Source organism: Pempheris klunzingeri, chromosome 19 (genome assembly GCF_042242105.1).
Source record: "Pempheris klunzingeri isolate RE-2024b chromosome 19, fPemKlu1.hap1, whole genome shotgun sequence".
Classification (NCBI taxonomy): domain Eukaryota; kingdom Metazoa; phylum Chordata; class Actinopteri; order Acropomatiformes; family Pempheridae; genus Pempheris; species Pempheris klunzingeri.
Genome location: NC_092030.1, coordinates 8660728 through 8679806, shown reverse-complemented (window position 1 = coordinate 8679806; position 19079 = coordinate 8660728). Strand labels below are relative to the sequence as shown.

The following is a 19079-nucleotide window of genomic DNA, read 5'->3' as shown; positions in this document are numbered from 1 at the left end:
CGGTGGATTCTGGGAACATCCAGCATACTACAAACCTCTAGCTCCCCAGTGGGTCTAAGAATAGCTTTTGGAAAGGTTCCTATTGGAGTGATTAAACCTCCCAGTGTGTCTCTGCAGGAGTCAGATGTGTTACTCTGGAGACGCGTTTAAAGATTAATTAAAAGAACCAGCAGTGAATGGCCCACCTGAGCTCAGTATGAAGTGTTCATTTGACTTCTGGGGACATCAAATGAGGTTTTGCAGAGTCCATTACGGAAACTCTCAGTTAATGTCTCCCTGCAGTGTGAGAGTGTGCATTTGTGCAAGTCATAACTTATTCTTGTCTTCAGACATACTGTACATTCATTCTCCTTCCCCATAGTGATATTTTCACTTTAACATACATTCGTTTTACTCTCAAGTACACAAAATATATGCCTGTATACTACAAGAAATACAAGCATCAAAGTGATTTGAATACATACTGTATTAAGGCTTATATTAAAGACCAGTCACGTAGATGGAGGCAGCAGGGCAAATCTGACTCTGTCTCTGGTTTCATTAACAGTCAGTAACTAACGTAGAAATCTGTAGGAGCACAATGTCTGGATTACTGTAAATCTGGAGAGTTACACAAGTCTAGATAAGATTTGAATTCTTCATACAGCCTTTCACAAGCAACATATTTACTTTCTTAGTCACCACTTCTACCCACAGACTGCTGAAGTATACTTTCTCAGAGGTGCTTTATTCAATCATTTCAATTTTGTGTGGCTTTAACGATTCATTTGTTTCTATTGACACCATTTAATTGTTGTTTTGTTTCTGTTTTGCTTAGTGTCTAGTGCTTTTTGTCAGATTAGATTAATTACACAACTGGTAAAATGTTTTGAGAAGAAATAAGTTAAAATTTTGCTATGATGATTGTTTCTTTCAGTGGTTTATTGTTGGGACCTCAAAGGACCCAAGTGAGTAGTTCTTGTATGTTAAGTATGTTGACATGTTGAGGGTTAATGTATAGTGTAGCAATCAGGATGGTGTTTAACACAATCCTTGTAGATAAATGCTCTTCCACAGTGGTGTTTAAGGTACAGTTGGCAATGATTCCCTCTAGATGATACTCTTCAGTGCTTTTTGGCTGGACCACAGCAGAGCAAGGCCAGCCCTGTAAATGACAAAGTCTGCCTGTGACTTACTGTGTGAGTGGGTGATGAAGATACACCATTGGTCAGTTGACTGTTGGAGTCTCCCTATTAGCCATCGCTCTTTCAGAATGAACACTGCAATGACTTGCAGAGCCTACGCGCTCCACACAAAAGGTCCAGTAACATCACTTTTGGCACCATAGACACTGCGTCAAGCATAATCCAAACTTTACATCCTCAGGAGACTTTCATAGTGAGGTGCAGATATGACTCAGTTATATCCTGAGGAGTATATTGACCGTACACAGTACAGCCCTATATGACGTTTTGACCTAGTCTATCAAGTCACTGGCAGCCCCTGCACACTACACACATGTACAGACGAAGTCTCTAAAATATATGAGTGCAGTTAGGTATCGACGATTTAGAGCTGCTTCTAAATCTGGAGTAAAGAGCACCATCTTTTTGCACCATGAAATCACAGCAGTTCATCCTTCAGCCATGAAACATATAAGAGATAGATTACTTTACACCGAGAGACAGAAGATATTTTCTATTGCTTAAAATGGATTCAGTTAATGAAAAGAATTTTATTTCTGGTCATTAATGTAAAATGAAATTCCAAAACAGAACATGCTCTGGGGTTTTTATTACTGTATAATAGAATTTTATTTTTATCATTGTGGTATAGCACTTTCATTGGCTGCAGTTTGGCTGCTGAGTTATTTTAGGAAAGTTTCTGATCCATGAAGAGCTGCTGGATGTGACCTTTTCTGTAGCAGGGAAAAGTTCCAGTTTTAAAAGTTTCATTCAGCTTGAACTTTGACTGACAGACAGACAGACAGACAGACATGTATTCATTCATCCAGTCACACAAACTTTAACTCACTCACTCATTTTGTTATTTTTCATCCTTTCATCTATCCATCCTGAAATTTTCAGTCAAGTCAGTCTGCTAGTTTTCCATCCATATTAAAGTGTTTACCTGGCAGACCCAAGGGACACAGACAGTGGGAGGTGAGGTGAGGTTAAGAAGACTTATTGTTCAGTAAATGAAGGCTGGTGAAGGGTGGCAGGCTACCCGGTAAACAGGTTAGCAGATTAGCAGGCAGATGAGCAATGATCCTGAGCACAAGGAAAGACAGTACTACGGCAGCTGATCTAGGGGTGCACTTGGAAAAGAAATGAACTGGACTTATCCACTGGCCCAGGGGTGTGCTCAGGTCGGGTAAGCGAGGTCCCAGAAAACGCACACAGCACACACAACGCGTGATTTCTTTTGCACTCCGATTAACACACAGAGAGAGCCAGTAAAAAGACAGGCAGGGCGGGATGGCTGGTAAAAACATCCACTGGCCCACAGATACAGCAGCCCACTGGGATTTGTCCAACATGCCAGATGGCCAGTACATTACTGCAACAATCTGACAAAGGGTGGATGAAGAACCATTGTTAATGTACAGGACAGGAGATGAGGTGATGGGTGGAAGGTGTGCAGCACACACACACCCAGAGACACTGAGAGACCATCAGGGAACCATCAGGATCAGGGAGGGAAACAGAGAAAAACTGGGGCACAGTCTAGCATGAAAATTGGCCCTTTTCACAGCAGCCATTTTGACATGCCATAGCAAGGTAAACACAGGTGTAACTAAAAGAAAATGTATAGTCTCATTGTAGTTAGTGTGTCAGAGCCATTACAACGAGCACTCCATCTGGCGTCCAACAAGCATACGGTTGTGCTACACTCTCTCTGAGCACTTAAGCACAGTGCTTGGAGCACATGTAGTAGTGATATTCTTTACCCAGAGAGATTTTAAGGAGATATGTAACACCTCTATGCTAGCACATCTATGCTACACTAGCTATTGGAGGTATACTGACTGTATAAACATGCTACTTTTGCTTTTTAATAGTTGTAGCAGTCAGTAGAGACCTACCCTGCTTTACAGGAACAGTTTTGATCCTTAAAGACAAACTTTGTTGATTTCCAGCTGGCCTTGTATCAGTACCATGTGGATAGTTTAACTTTAGAGCTCGTCATCCAGCTTGTAGAGTGCATTGACTGACTCGAGGGCTTTTGTTTGACTGAATCACTGAATTACGAAAGACCTTTTTCACAGGACAATTTAACTGGTCACAGTAGGAAAAGATCAGGTGTAAATAATCAAATGAATTAGGGCTGGATTCCATTCAGCCGCTTTGGTTTCTGGGTACTGGCATTGTGCGTGCTGGTTTATTGTCACAACTTACTGGGACAGAGCCACCGTTACAGTAACACATGTGCTTTTCCTACTGTGACTATGACGACTCTGTCTGCTGTGAAAACGGCCTACAGAAATTACTTAACTGTTAAATCAATTTTCCAAAAGAACAACGGTTTTTCAAATTTGAAAATTTGTACGTCATTCTTTTCTCGCAGCCCTCGTTTGGGAGTTCTCGCAGCTTGTTCTCGACACATCATCTGGGCAGAACTTCTTTCTCGTGTGGTGTCCCAGAACTATTGTGTGATTGGTCAGAAATTTGAAGTGGGCGTGGCTAATGTGGAAAAGCGGAAATGTTGTCATTCCCTATGAGGACTTCCCAGGAGCTCTGCACTTGAGTTTCTCGTGAAGTATGAAATGTCCTGGCCAGAACGAACTTTGTTCTTCTTCTCGCCACCTTGAGAAAACGAACAAATATCTCTGTTCTTGCGGAGTATGTACGGACCTTTAGAGCCACTAAATGTCCACCAGACAATGCAGACAATGAGCTGTATGATGAGTGGGGAGCTCTCGTACAGGTAAGCCAGAGGAAAGTTTAACATAAGAAAAGGGTCAATTGCGCCTGTGTTTGCCTTGAAATTACGTGTCAAAAGGCAGCTATGAAAAGGGCCTTTTCAGTTACTCATATCAATTCACCTAACTGTCACGTCCCATTACACCTGGTATTAACATGCCATCTGTATCTGGGTACATTATCTGGATAATGACATCAGATGCATGGGGATTTGAATTTACACCTGGTATTAAAATGTGTTCTCATTATCTTGAGTGAGCCCACATTGTGATTGGATCTCAATATGCAAATTGGTTTGGCGTAGCTGGTGAATTTGTTTACAGACATAGCATGTCCCAGGTCAAGAAGGAAGAAATGCCACAAACAGCGATTTATGTCATCACTTTCTGTGAGGGAAGACCTGCCAGCCACTGCATGTAGCCTTTGCCACTCTTGCTTCAGACAGCAGGAAAAGGGCAAGTTAAGGGACCTTTGAACTTGTTGGGTGGATTTTTTTCCTCAAGAATGTGGTCAAGCTGTTCGAATTGTATTTACACCTGGCATAAACATGTGTTTTCTCTTCTGCAGATAATGCATCCAGATGCTGTACAGATTTAATGCCAGATGTTAATGGGGTGACGGGTAATTAATAGGCCGTATTTCACAGGAGATATTTAACTTGTCATTGCAGGAAAAGTACATTAACAATGGCGATACTCCATTCCATGTCTCAGGAAGCCTCTCTTGTTAGCCAGCATGTATAATACCAAACTCAAGGACTGGCTCACCTAAATGCAATACAGTTATCATCATTAATGTTATTGATCCATTCATCTTGTCATTCTTTCATCACATTGTTCTTATTGCTTGAATAGCAGCTGTTCTCTGTGCCTCCATCCCTCTCTGTCGCACAACTGGGATGTCACTAAGCAGCACATAATTACCATCAGCCATCTCAGATTGTCTTGGTCTGATGGTTTGCTGTGGTAACAGGATGATTACACCCTCAGAAACAAAAACAGAAGCTTAATCATTACTTTGGGGTTTTTCATCAGCTCTCTTTCGCCCTTTAACCATCTTCTCCTCTGAATCAAACATCACTCCAACTTCACCTGAAGCTCTGCCCACTTCATCAGGCCCACATCTCCCAATTAGACAGAGCCGATATCTGATTGGAGGAGGGAGGATCCTGTCAACAAGATGTCACAAGTTTGATCTCAGAACACGTCTTCTTTTTCTATTCCAGGACCATTTTTCTATGTCCCTGAGATTTTCTGTCTGTATTCTGAGACAGACCAATTATCTACTGCTGAACACCTTCTCATTTCACCAAGATAAAACAAGGATTGTTTTCTTAGCGTTCAGCAGCTCTGGGATCTTCAACAACAGAAGAAAAACAATTCCTGCATGTATATGCATTACAAATAACACATGATGAAATTGGTTATCGTGCCTTCTAAAGCAAATCCACTGAAAAAAAAAGTTCTATACAAACTGATGTATTATTTATGCATCAATCATGTGTAAGATAACATTTATAGGGGTCTGAAAAGTGAGGGGGAAGTGTCTCTCCATCTCAAGTGGAAATTACACCCCTGAGTGATCTATATATTTATGCAAGATAATGTGGTAACCATGGTAACACTTAAGCATGGCAGCATGTGTGTGGAGATTTCAGTGTCTTGAGATGATGTTTTTTAGGAATTGGTGCTACATAAATAAAGATTGATTAATGGAGATAATTAAGAAAAGCATTTGAAGGTCCCATATTCTTCTCATTTTGAAGTTCATCCTGGTATTTTAAGGTCCTACTAGAACAGGTTTGCATGGTTTAATATTTGAAAAACACCTTCTTTATCTCATACAGAGATGGCTGCTGCAGCTCTTTTCAGCCTCTGTCTGAATGAATGTTGTGCTCAGTACTCTGGGGCACCAATAAATGTTGGGGTTTGCAGCATTTCTGGGGCAATTTGGCTATCAGAAATAATTGGTAATTGATTCATTATATTGATTAGTGTGACTTAGTGTAAAGTCCACCTCAATTGGGGCACCACCTCGAGGAAAAAGAGGCCAAACTGGTCACCAGACCCCCTGTTGTGTGGGTCAGAGGCAGACAAAGGACAGTGCTGTAGCTGTTAGCTTAGCTTCGTTTCTCAGTTGTGGCCTATTTGTAACACTGTATGTGTGAGTGTGTAGGATAAAGGTACCAGGTGTGTGTGTGTGTGTGTGAGCAAACTAACATCAACTTAACTTTATGGCTGCACAGTAAAAAAGAATAAAAAGTATTTAGCTAGGCATATATGAGGATTTCCTTGTGGATATCTTTGGTCGGACAAATAGCAATTTAATACAAATGGCCTGTGATTGGCATTTTGCAAATATCCTGATATTTCATTCAGTAATTGATTCATCAAAAAATAATCAACAGATCAATCAATGAAAAGTTATGTTTAACTTCATGTTTGCAGTTCTTGGTCTATTTGCAACATGAAACAGACCAAATCAAAAACAAAGTAATGGATTTATTTTCCCCTCGACCAGACCAACTGAACTTATCTACCAATTGAATTGAAAAATCTGACCATAATTTAACAAAGCAATAATAACTTTAGTTGCCATTTACTGGAATGTTAGTCCCTATATTTTAGTTCTCTTGATCAACATGAGACAGCAGCATATTCCACCGTGTTTGAGTGTCAGTTTTGTACTTCGTGTTAGAATGGGACCACAGACTGTAGCTCTGATACTAAGCAACCATCTCTGCAAAATCCTTAATATGAAAATATTCTCAGAACTCAAACACACTCCCATAAATATTGATTGATATATTGTTCTAAAGCCTGCTGTTTCTTTTCTGAACACACACACACACACACACACACACACGCTGCATGGTGCAGCATGGTGTTGTGTGTTGTATTACAGAGCAAATAGAGACAGTCTGCCCTCCATGTGATTGCTCCTTTTACCCAGAGGACATTAACACATATACACGCACACACACATGCACACACACACACACACTCAATGTGGCTGCAGCAGCTCTCACCCAGAGGACATGAACAAACAATCACAGATTGAATTCAGGGAATGTTTACTCACCTGGCCCTGTGTGTGTGTGTGTGTGTGCACGCGTGTGTGCGTGCATGTGGAGGTCACAGGGTGGATGAAGTGTTTTGTATGCAGCTCTCAAACTCCAGGTCAGCATACAGAAACAGAAGAAAAAACCCACTGAATTAATCCCCGATTCTGTTTAAAGTTTTGTATTTTTATTCATTGATCGAAAGAACTGCACAGAAATATGGAGAAAAATACAGCTAGAAATACAATAATACTGACTGTACTTTTAAATTAAATGCCCCAGTGCTGTTGTCTGTCCTGCATCAGCAACACAGGAGATTCTAAAGAACTCTGTGTGCAGAGCAGGCAGAGAAACTGGATTTTTATGAGTAGAGGCAAGCATTTAAAGTCGAAACCTAGGATTTCTGGATTAGCCTGGTCCTGTGTGTCTCCCTCATCGACAGGAAGTAGACAGACAGTTGAAGCTCGAGAAGAGACGCACAAATAACCAAAAGGAAAGAAAAGTTAAGGTTTCAAGACAACAATCTTATACTTAAAATGTCTTCTCTTTTTTGAGTTTATCTATCTTATCTTAGTTAGTTTACTTTACTAGCAAGGTTAAACTAGTTTAAAATAGCATTCGCCACCAATTAAGGTAACACAACAACCAAAACCAAAATAGCAACTATAGTACTGACAATAGGAACATGACTAATAATGAGCAATGTGATAACAGTGAAAAACCTGACAATAGTTAATATATGAATAATAATAACATGACTAATATTAGTATCTTTGTCTTGTGCGTGTTAATTATCTTCATTCGAGTTTTCCCTCAGACGTCTGTGCTTATAGTGATTATCTCAGTCTTTTGGTTGTTATCTGTACTCATCAGTGTTATCTTCATCAGCTTTCTGCAGACCTCCCTGCATTTTCTTTGTGTCCACTGAGGGAAAATTAAAAAGCGGAGGCTCTCGGCCTGTTTGAAGGCTGTGAACGAGGCCACGGCTTCGCTTGCCCTGCTGCTTTACAATATCAACCACATCTGAATACAAAACAGCTCCAGATTTCTGCTCCTGACATTTTCTGCTCCACTCAGAGAAATTATTCAGCATTACAGTACAGCCTGAGGCCACTTCACCTCTAATATACCCAAGGAAAGAAAGCACATCTGAAACCGGCTTAATTGATCCATGGAGCCTATTTAGATCAGTGAGCGCTGTGAATGAGATGAAACTCAACAACTTAATGAACATGGCAGATAGTGTTCAGCTGTTGTCTTTGCAGCAGGTAGAGTAAATTTGAATCAATAGTAGACAATATAAAATAGTGACAGCGGTAGAAATGTGAAGGATGGAGGTAAATGGGTTTCAGTTTACACTTTTAACTTCACAGTATATTCTGTGAAAAGGAAGGATGGATTTTTTCGATGTAACAGTAGTACTTGTAGCAGTAGTTTTCACAACAGTTGTAATGGTCTAACATTGGTACCATTATTAGCTGCAGCTGCAGGAACAGTAGTATTTGTACCTGCAACAGCAGCAGTGATGTAGTAGCGAGTGAATGGATGAATGGATGAATGAATCGAATTATTCAGAAACATTAACAAACAACAAACCAAGCATTCAGGCATGTTAACGCACTGTCATCCAACAGAACAGTCAACAGCATCCAAAACTAAACAAAATAAGTAACACTCGTAACCAGGTGGAGCAGCTGCACCCCCACTATTAGACCAGGGAAAGCAAACGTGTTATTGCACCCCCACTTTTTGATCAAACAGCTTTGCTATTTTTAAAATATTTGGTTCAAACTTAGTTCTACCTGGCCATGTCATATGTAGTATGTGAATGAAGAATTACATTTCTTGTCAATACCAAAGCCGTTTTCCCGGAGAATCATCCTTTCACACATGTAGCACACAGTCTATGTCTGTTAGACATGTCACCACCCACTCAAATACTCCAGTTAGTTTAGCCAAGGGCTGCAGGAGGCAGGACATGATGCACTGCGCTTGTGTTTTCTAAGTGTTTACCGGAAACAAAACTTTTCTTTTACAAGAAATCACAGGAATTCGTCTCTCCCATCAGGGCAGGCCCAGTCAGAACTAACACTAACGCTAAACACCAGAGAGCTACGTTAAGATACACTAACCGACTACGTTACTGCACCCATCAGTCACTGAGCACGAAGGGTTTTCTGCTGGAAAGACTTTAGGAAACCAGGCGATGTAGTTTAAAAGCAGACAAAGTTGAGATGAGGTCCTGGTGCGTGAAGGGGTCTCAATTATAACCTTTATCCGGGAGACTGGGATTTGAGTCTCCTGTTTATGTAAAGAAGCGATGTTGATAGTTTATTTTTACAAACACACACACACACACACACACTGTGTGTATGAGGGGTTAGGATTTGGGTACTATTTTTAGGGGCTACTTTTTTAGGGTTTAGAGTTACTTGTTTTAGGGTTTAAGGCTACTTTCCAAGTTTATTGTGGATTAGAAACTGAAATGCACATTATGCCTAATCAGGTAAGAAATACAACTAAAGCTTGGTTTGGAGTAGAAATATGTCCTGATGAGTTCAATTGTCTCGGCAAACTATACAATATATGCATTACACACTGCTGAAACTAGTATCAAACCCAATGAAAACCTAATATTTTATGATGCAGTATAAACTGAGCTTTATAATGAAAGAGCAGCTTTAATGGTCATTATTGAATGCTCTGTATTGTCGGAAATGGCATTTTCATGTGATAATTACATGAAAATGTTCCTGCCATATCTCTCCTTGCCTGTCACTAATCATGCACGCCCCACTTTAACTGTAATTAGGTGCCCATGCTGGTAATAGCAGCAGCAACAGCAGTAATAACAGCAGTATTAACAGTAATCCAAGGAAGGTCATAGTAGTAGTTGTCATTGTCGTGGTTGAAGAGGAGTATTCCTGTCCTGGCAGAGACTCCGTGTGGTGGTGGTGGTGGTGTTGTCCTCCTTCATGGATGGTTTGCCTCTTTGTGTCTCTGTGGGAATTGTTCCAGCATGAATTTAACTTATGTATTGTTGCCATGGAGACCTCACATCCAACTGTGTCCTGTCAAAGTGGCTAATTAGTTAATGAATCGCACGGTGATGCTCGACCAGAAAGAGAGGGAGAGAGAGAGAAGAGATGGAGTATGGAGGAATTTGGCCGACACACACATATTTTCAATTTGTCCCTTTCTTTTTCTCTCCCTGCGTCCCCCAGTCTCTCCTCTCTTCTCCTCACCCTCCTCTCTCTCAGTAATCAGTTCTGCTGTAATCAATTAGCAGGATGAGGAGCAGCAGAGGGAACAGGTGCAGCTAAATGTTAATGAATTCCTCCGTGGCCATCGTCACAGTAACACTGACTGAATATTTAAACTGCTTGTTGGCCCGATGACTTACAGCACAGCTGATGGAGGGACACGCACACCATCACTCTGTGTGTGTGCGCGTGTGTGTGTGTGTGTGTGCGCGTGTGTGACACCAACAACAGATGTGTGTGATAAAATATGTACATGGGGAAGTGGCTGTCTGGTTCTGAGCCGTGCTTGTTTTGGATAAAATGCAAGTCCAATTCAATTTGTGCTATTAATGAATATTTTACCACCAGACAGGAGAAAATACTGATTTCTGATTGGCTGGCAGGTGTCTATTATCAGACCTGCTGCACTGCACCCAGCAATTACTCAGCAGTAACCACCATTTTGAATCAGTGCTCAAGCTAATACTGACTGCTAATGGAAATAGTAGTAGTGAACAGTAGTAGGTAAGTCTATTTTTGCTGAACTATTTCTTAAAAAAGTGAAAAATGGTAACCTCAGTGGGATGTTTCTAAAAACATCAACATACATCACAACTGGTGAACTGTTTAATACTCATTCTGATTTGTAGGCCAACTGAAAGTCCTTCTCCATATCATTCCCAAATTCTTTCTACACCAATGTTTTTGTTGTGGCAACTGCCAAAGCTGCAGCCCCTCCAGCCTCCTGGTACCTGTCTGCTGCTTCAGGAGTCCCCTGGTTCAACCAAGCCCGACAGTCACTCCTCCTTCAGCTTAATGGCTTCTTTAACCGCTGAACAAGCTGGTTCTGAGGTTGCAGTTATGAGAGGCACCAAAGGCCTTCTGACTGCAGCTCCTGGCAGCCACCTCTATAAAAGAAGTTTTGAAGATGGCCCATCCTGAATTCATGTCCCCAACCTCCCCCAGGATGCACAAGAAATTCTTTAGGTTAAGACCTCATGGACAGGGCCTGCAGGTGCCACAGCTCCTTCTTCAATGTTTCATATACGGTTTGACAATCACTCCTAGTCTGGTCACTCCCTTTTGATACAGTGCCAGCCAGCTTTAGTTGAGTAACTTTAAGCACAATTAGGTTGTAATTTTCTGTACTGCTATTAATTGTATTTTAGGAGTAGTAGTAGTATAATAAACATCTATACAACTATCAGGAGAAGCCATGAAAGAGATAATACATGATTAGACAAAATAGAGAGAGGTACAGAAAGGGGATACAGCAGAGAGAGAGATCAAATCATTTCTTACTTTTCTGATTCATTAATCTTCATTTATTATTATTCAGCACACTTAACACATGCACACACACAAACACACACACACACACATACAGGGTCATTCTGAGTATATCAGCAGAATGGTTGATGGCAGCTGCCTCACAGAGCAGAGCACACTGGGGGCTGAGCAAACATCTGCTCTGTGTGTGCATGTGTGTGTGTATATGTGTGTGTGTGTGTCAGAGGTTGGTTGTTAACATGCAAATAAAGCAATTAAAATTCATGCAGCACACAACCAAACAAGTACACAGACACACTGAGATACACAGTCACACACACATGAATAGAAATGTATGTGATGTATATACACACAGAGATACAAGCACAGTGAAATTCAAACTACCGCGCTACCACAGCTTTTTACTAGCATAATTCAGTAACACACACACCAGCTCAGCTGGCATCAAACATCAGACACATCTGAACAAAAAGAGAAAGACAACAGAAACTAGATGGATCAGATTTACATTTACTTGCTGTGATGAAAACACAAGCACATAAACATAGTGCTGCGTTGTTGTCACATCTTTATGATACACTGTGATAGCAGGTGGTTGAAGTTAGCCACTTAGGGATTAGGTATGGGGAGTTAATCATTAAGTTTGTATAAGAAATTAATACTTAAACATTTTTTATCTGTTTATAATGTGAAATCTCTACAGTGCGTGTGCATGGCCATGGTCCCATTGGAAAGACATTTTGGGTTGTATTTTGACACATCACACAGAAAAAATAGATACTTTCTTGGTTTTTCTCTTTTTAATTTCATATTGCAAATATAGTCATAATATGGACAATCAGACTGAAATTCACATTATCTGTCTCTCAACATTTCTGTAACGTGTGCTCCAAACTTCATGTTGCTGGGCAGACCTCACTCTAAGTAATTACTTCAGGGCTCAGTGCCTAGCATCTCTAGCAGTAGGCTCCTGGGCATTACTATATATATATATATATATATAAATGTGTAAATATACTTACATATTATATATAAAACATCCATCCATCCATTATGTATACCGCTTATCTGCCAGGATCGCAGGGAACTGGAGCCAATCACAGCTGACTTTGGGCGAGAGGCGGGGTCCACTCTGGACTGGTCACCAGTCAATCACAGGGCCAACACATAGAGACAGACAACCACTCACACTCACACCTCCGGGCAATTTAGAGTCACCAATTAACCTGCAGGTCTTTGGACTGTGGGAGGAAGCCGGAGTGCCCGGAGAGAACCCGTCTATAAAACAACAAAAAAAGAAACACAAAACAAATGCAAAGAGGTGGAAAATTACAGAGATATACATGACTGCAAAGAGAAAAAATAACTACTAACAGACACAAAACAATCATGACCGGGACGTCTCCATGGCAACCGCCATGTTATCACCGACGACCGCGAATGAACTGAGGCGGGTTTTGGGAACTGATGGGCAAACACATCGGGACTTACTCCTGCCCTATATCCAACGCCTTCGCCAGCTTCCACCCCTCCAGTACGAGGGGCGTGGTCCAAGGGCTCGCCTACCGGGGCTGTAGCCAGTGACCTGCCTCCTGCGGTGCTGGAATTCTCCACTCCCCTTTTCCCATCCCCTGTTGCCATGTTGTTATTGTCATGTGATGTGCAAAAATATGTGCTGAGGTTTTTTTACCGGTCCCACACTGCACTCCACATGAGTACAGTCTGGTGTCGCATGTTTTTTCTCCTCCCCTCTCTCTCTCCTCTTGTTTTCTCCCCCCACTTTCCCCACCACTGTAAAAATGGAATTTCCCCCCCTTGGGGGATCAATAAAGGTGAATTGATGACTACAAGCAGCACAGCCAAACTTTTTGTCTCTTTCAGTCTGGGTGGCTTTCTACTTGCCTGTGGCTGGGGGCCAGCTGTCTCGAAATCTGTCCTTGTCCTCAGAGGATAGTTTGCAGATTGATGGGTGCACTTATAGTCTTCTCTGTCATTCTTGTCTTTCAGAGCATCAAGGTGTCATGGCAGCCACCTCCTCGTAGTGCCCAGAATGGCATCATCACTGCCTACAAGATCAAATACAGGAAGACCGGTCGCCGTGGAGACCAAGAGGCCATCGAACCCAACAACTTCTGGTACCTGTTCACAGGTTAGGCCCCTCACATGTTTTCCTATTATATTTTGTTTTAAAGCTCAGATAATTGACTTTAAAAAGTTTTTTTTTTAAAGGGCTCAGTAATAAACTGTGGAGCACAAACTGTAGTTTTATTACTCAAACAGGAGTAAATAGTGCATTTATACGGGGACAATTTTTAGCAATGGATTACCAAAATGTTACTGTATAGCTGGACAACAGTGGAGCTCTATGGCACAGACTATATGCCAGGCGTTTTATACACAGACAGTACTTGTTAGTAGGATACATGTATTGCTAGTTTTAGTCTTGCATGGGATTTGCTGGTGAAAAGAAAAATAATTCCTTGCCCTCATTTTCTCTTCATTTTTACAATTAGTTTGATGGTCATTGATTGTCTGGAGTAAATTACAAAAAGGGACCTAGATCCTACAAGTCTGTTTGTCATGCTGTATAGTTTCCATACGAAGGGATTTAAGGAAACACAAACCAATTCTTTCACTGAAATCTGACAAACACATCTCACATGAATAATTTCTGAAGGTGTGTGTGTGTGTGTGTGTGTGTGTGTGTGTGTGTGTGTGTGTGTGTGTGTGTGTGTGTGTGTGTGTACAGGGGTGGGGGGCTTACTCAGTGGACTCATGCCTGCTTTTGTCAGTTTTTTCTTTTTGTATATATCTCTATGTATGTGAGGGTTTTTTCCTCTATGAAAGAAAATCTGCATTTGCATGAGTGTAAATCTGTGTGTGTGTGTGTGTGTGTGTGTGTGTGTGTGTGTGTGTGTGTGTGTGTGTGTGCGTGCGTGCATTCAAACTGCCACCAGCTATTATTTCAATTTGAGGTTTGCAGGATTTGAATGAAACTGATCTTCCTTTTCATTATTTTCCACTGATGGTTATCTTCATCTGTTTCTCTGCACAGAGATTCATTCCCCAGTGACAGGTGTTTATGTGTGTGTTGAATCTGATCTGCCCGCTGCAAGCCTGGCTTTCAGCAATAATCACTCCTTTTTACCGTCTGAGAAAAAGAACAGAATTTCAATATATAAAATACGAAATTACAGCTTAACTGAGAAGGTTGAACACATTAAACCGTTTAATAACACTTTAATTAAAAATTTTGATTTACCCTACACAGCAGACTCAGAAATGGCAAAGATAATTACATCTCCACTTAGAAGGAATTAGAATTAGAGGGTTTAAACATGTATGTTTGTTTCCTTTCTAACTCGTTATTGGAGCAAAAAGGAACTTAAGGTTTGTTGGTTCTGTGAAACTCTGATCTTTAGGTTTTACATGTCTACCACCAGAGTAAAATAGTATCACAGTGAAATAGAGGGCTGTTACAACCACAGTATTGGTGATGAACAAAGCATAGTTTTGCAAGTGACACCACAGGACATGGAGCCATTAAAATCGTTCGTCTGGTTCGTCTTCTGTGGAACAGGAATCTGTTCAGGACTTTTCTGGAAAACTGACTTCTAACAGGCTAAAATCAAGGGAACAAGCCTTTATGTATAAGAAATTCAGGAGGCAGCGAGTTTCAGATTCTGTTTCCTGGCAGCAGGTCAAACTGAAGAAGAATTCTGAATAGAACTGTGAAATAGCAGGAGCTACTTTAACCCACTGTAAATCACCAGAAGTAGGACAAAGTGGTTGTTGTGTCACAGCAAAGTTTGACATATTGGCTTTAAGTCCAGACTCACATCCCAAGGCAATACCAACAAGCTCCAAGTTAAAACAAGCAGGTCTCTAGTCAAGTCCTAGGTCTAGTCACAAGTCAAGACAAAGTCCTAAATACAAGTCATTACGGCCCTTCACTAAATGTAAAACCTCTCTTACTACACAGAAGAAGTCAGAGGAATGAAGTAGAACTATAGCAAATTTAGAACGCTTTGTTGTTACAGTTGGAGACCAAACTTACTGAATTCATCCCATCCAGAATCTGAAGTAAATTTCTACAATCTGACAAGCATGACAATATTTGAAGCTCTATGTTTGGATGTGAGTGAAATTCACCTTTGGAGTCTTTTCCCCTCTTTTTTCCCCCATAGGCATGCTCCTTTGACTTTTTATCGAAGTACTAGATGTTTATCTTTGCTCTGGTGATTCAGTGTGGAGAGTTTCATATACAACTTTGGCAAAACGTACTCCAGCTGTCAGTGAGCCCACATTAACAGTGCAGTAAACCATGGGTTCTGTCTATTTCTCTACATTAGTAATGTTTGTTTGTGGTTGTAATAATCACAGGAATATGTTTAGGAGCACATGTGGACCTCTGTATAGTTACATATACACATTTAAGATCGCTGTCATCAGTTATAATCTCTCTCTCTCTCTCTCTCTCTCTCTCTCCCCAGGCCTAGAGAAAGGCAGTCAGTACAGTTTTCAGATAGCAGCCATGACAGCCAATGGAACAGGCCCAGCCAGTGACTGGTACACTGCTGAGACACCAGAGAATGACCTGGATGGTAAGAACAGAGAGAAAGAGAGAGAGAGAGAGTGTGTGTGTGTGTGTGTGTGTGTGTGTGTGTGTGTGTGTGGATGCCTGTGAGATCACATCGCAGTCATCTGTACAACGGCATGTAAATACCTCGACTGTCCCAACACACACATAAATATTTAACCAGTTAAAGGGTGAGACAGATAGATGGAGGGAAGGTTTGCTTTAGGGGAGGAGGGAGAGAGGGAGGAGGGTGCAGGAAGGATGGGAATGTCAGAAAGAGGAGGGGGAGGAGGGAGGAAATTAAGCCAAAGGAAAGGAAAGGTATTTAGTATAGTAATAATGAATACTTTGCCATGGATAATCAAAAGAGACTAATGAGAGATATTAAACAAAGAACGAAAACATGTATCAGAATACTCATGTTAAAATCACAGGGTACAGTAGATATACAAACATTATTGCAGTTACAAAGGAAAGGTATAAAGAGTCATTAAAGAGTGATTTCTCATACCCACAAAAGAATAAATTCCAGTTCTACAGCAACAAGTGCTGAAGCAAAGATACTCAGGGGACTCCTACCTTTGCTTTTGCCTTCAAGTAGAAGTTTGTTTTAGTTCTAATATAAATGATGAGCCTTCATGTGGGCATTCATTTGTACAGCAACCTCCACGGCTGCTGTATAAGCACTAATGAATAACAATATGGTTAAATACAGTTGTAATGATATTAAAATGTCTTCTTGAGAGAAATTAGAATTGTTGGCAAATACTGTGCTTAATAAACACCTGGAAGGGCCTTATAGCTGCAAAACACGACATTATAATGTGTTCTGAATCATGACATGAAATGAAATGTGTGCATACTGTTTATAAATGTGAAAGGGAGGATAAACCATGTTGATGTTGGGCTCCACTTTCTCCATTTCTTTTCCATCAGTCAGTGCTGTTTTTGGATGTAAAATGAACATTGCCGTCCTACCAGGCCACTGGTCAAACATGAGCAGTGGGTAGAAAAAAATAAAGAAACTTGACTGCTACACATTTCATGAAATGTTATTTATGGGAAGACAATTTTACAAAAGTTAGAAAGAAACAAACACCAACAAAATCCAGAGGCAACTGGCTCTAGGTTTGGTCATCAAATTATTTGAAACCTCCCCAGTATCTGGTTTGTTTGTTTCAGAAAATAAAAGTGAAGGAGAGAAAAATGAATGGAGAGAGAGAAGAAAATAATCAACACAAGGGCTGGCAGCTCTTGGGTTTGGTCAGCTAATAATTTCTAACAGAATAATTGAAGAAGCTGACTTCAGGCTGAAGCTGAGGAGGAGGACGACCTGGTCAGCAGGAAGCCGCTCAGATAAAATACAAACACATCCATGCTAACTGTGTTTCTGGCCGGGACAGAGGCAGACACAAATCTCATTTCAATGGATTATCACTCAATAAAGTGATATGAAGCGTTTCCCCCCGAGGACCGAGAACAGGCTAATCTGATCCAATCTGATGCAAAGGAATAACACAAAGTGTCAGGGCTTGTTAGGGTTTAATACACAGCTAATAGAATTAGCGTCCGTTAGCCCAATTGCTCGGAGTACCTGCTACTGCTGCTGCTAACAGGGTTAACTTTAAAGCAGTGAGTGGTGGAGGTTAGGGCTGTAGCCAGAATTCCAGAAATACTAAGTTTTCAGGCCCACCACCTTCTGTCGTCTTCTTCTTCATTGGTGTCACTTTGTTTCATTGTTTGCAGAGAGTCAGGTTCCGGACCAGCCCAGCTCTCTGCACGTCAGGCCGCTGCCCAACAGCATCATTATGTCCTGGACCCCCCCCCTCAGCCCAAACATCTTAGTTCGAGGTTACATCATAGGCTACGGAGTGGGGAGCCCCTACGCTGAGACGGTCCGAGTGGACAGCAAGCAGAGATATTACTCCATCGAAAACCTCGGTGAGGATGTGCTCCCAGCACTGAGATACTGCTTCCGGTCTGTATGCCTACCAAGGATGGAAAAAACTATATCTGCCACAACCCCAGAGCCACTGGATTCATAGTTTGATGAATATGTTACAGAAACATTTAAAAGACATACTAGTGTAAAGGATATGCACACTGAGAAAGGAGTGGTTGCTGTTGTTGAGTACAAGAGACAGTGTGGTCAATGTGTTCCACTGGCCTTAAAAGCCCAGGAATGGTAAACTAAAATAGTCAGGTCAGGTCATAGTCAGGGTTTTAGAAATACTGAGGTCATGTGTCCTATAATTAGCAGCAGGTTACATAGTTCTTCACAAAGAAATTTCCAAGACAATTGTATGGGACATTTTGGACCTGCATATAAAACGTTACTATTGTATTAAGGTTGAAATTCTGTGTCGAAGGCATCTCAATGCTGTCTGTAATCAGTCTAAAATTACTATCATGCACCAGATTTTACTGCTAATCTGGAAAATAAACTCCCTACAGGTTGCTAAAATGTCCAAACTCACACAAAAAACCCGGTCATGATCCGAGACCCTCTCAGTTTTAAGAACAAGGTAAAACTTCTGAAAATATATTCTGGGGGAACAAACGAAAGAAGTTATCTGACCTGATTTTGGTTTATTACAGTGGGATGTTCATCCCTTAGCCTTCCAGCACCTCGCTGTGAATTTAAAATGTACTGTATCTGGTCAGTGTCTTGCTAAAGGGCAAAGTGGTGGTGATGTCTTACACCTCTTATGTAACACCAGTAGAGCGGTCCTCACCTGCAGAGAGGGAGGAATGAGCAGAAATAAATCACATACATATAGTTTTCGTCACAGTCAAAACCTTTTTCTTAGATTCTCTTTTATCCCAGTCTTATTCTCACTGAAAGGATTCATCACTACATGAATTCATATTTCCAGTCAAGTATGTAATATTTTCATCTGCCATTAATCCAACTGCTCCTGCCGACAAAGTGCCAATATTGACACAGTGCTCCCCTGTTGCATTAATTCATTATGATGATGAAATCCCCATTTAATTATAATCAA

General features: G+C 41.0%; 1 protein-coding gene across 1 annotated transcript in view; it reads left to right on the top strand.

Moving 5' to 3' along the window:
• Positions 1-19079, top strand: part of dcc (DCC netrin 1 receptor) — a 167741-nt gene that overhangs the window by 80170 nt on the left and 68492 nt on the right. Inside the window, exons 14-16 of the mRNA XM_070851028.1 lie at positions 13503-13644; positions 15989-16099; positions 17821-18015. Of these exons, the coding sequence (XP_070707129.1) occupies positions 13503-13644; positions 15989-16099; positions 17821-18015 (448 nt within the window). The remainder of the gene's footprint in view (positions 1-13502; positions 13645-15988; positions 16100-17820; positions 18016-19079) is intronic.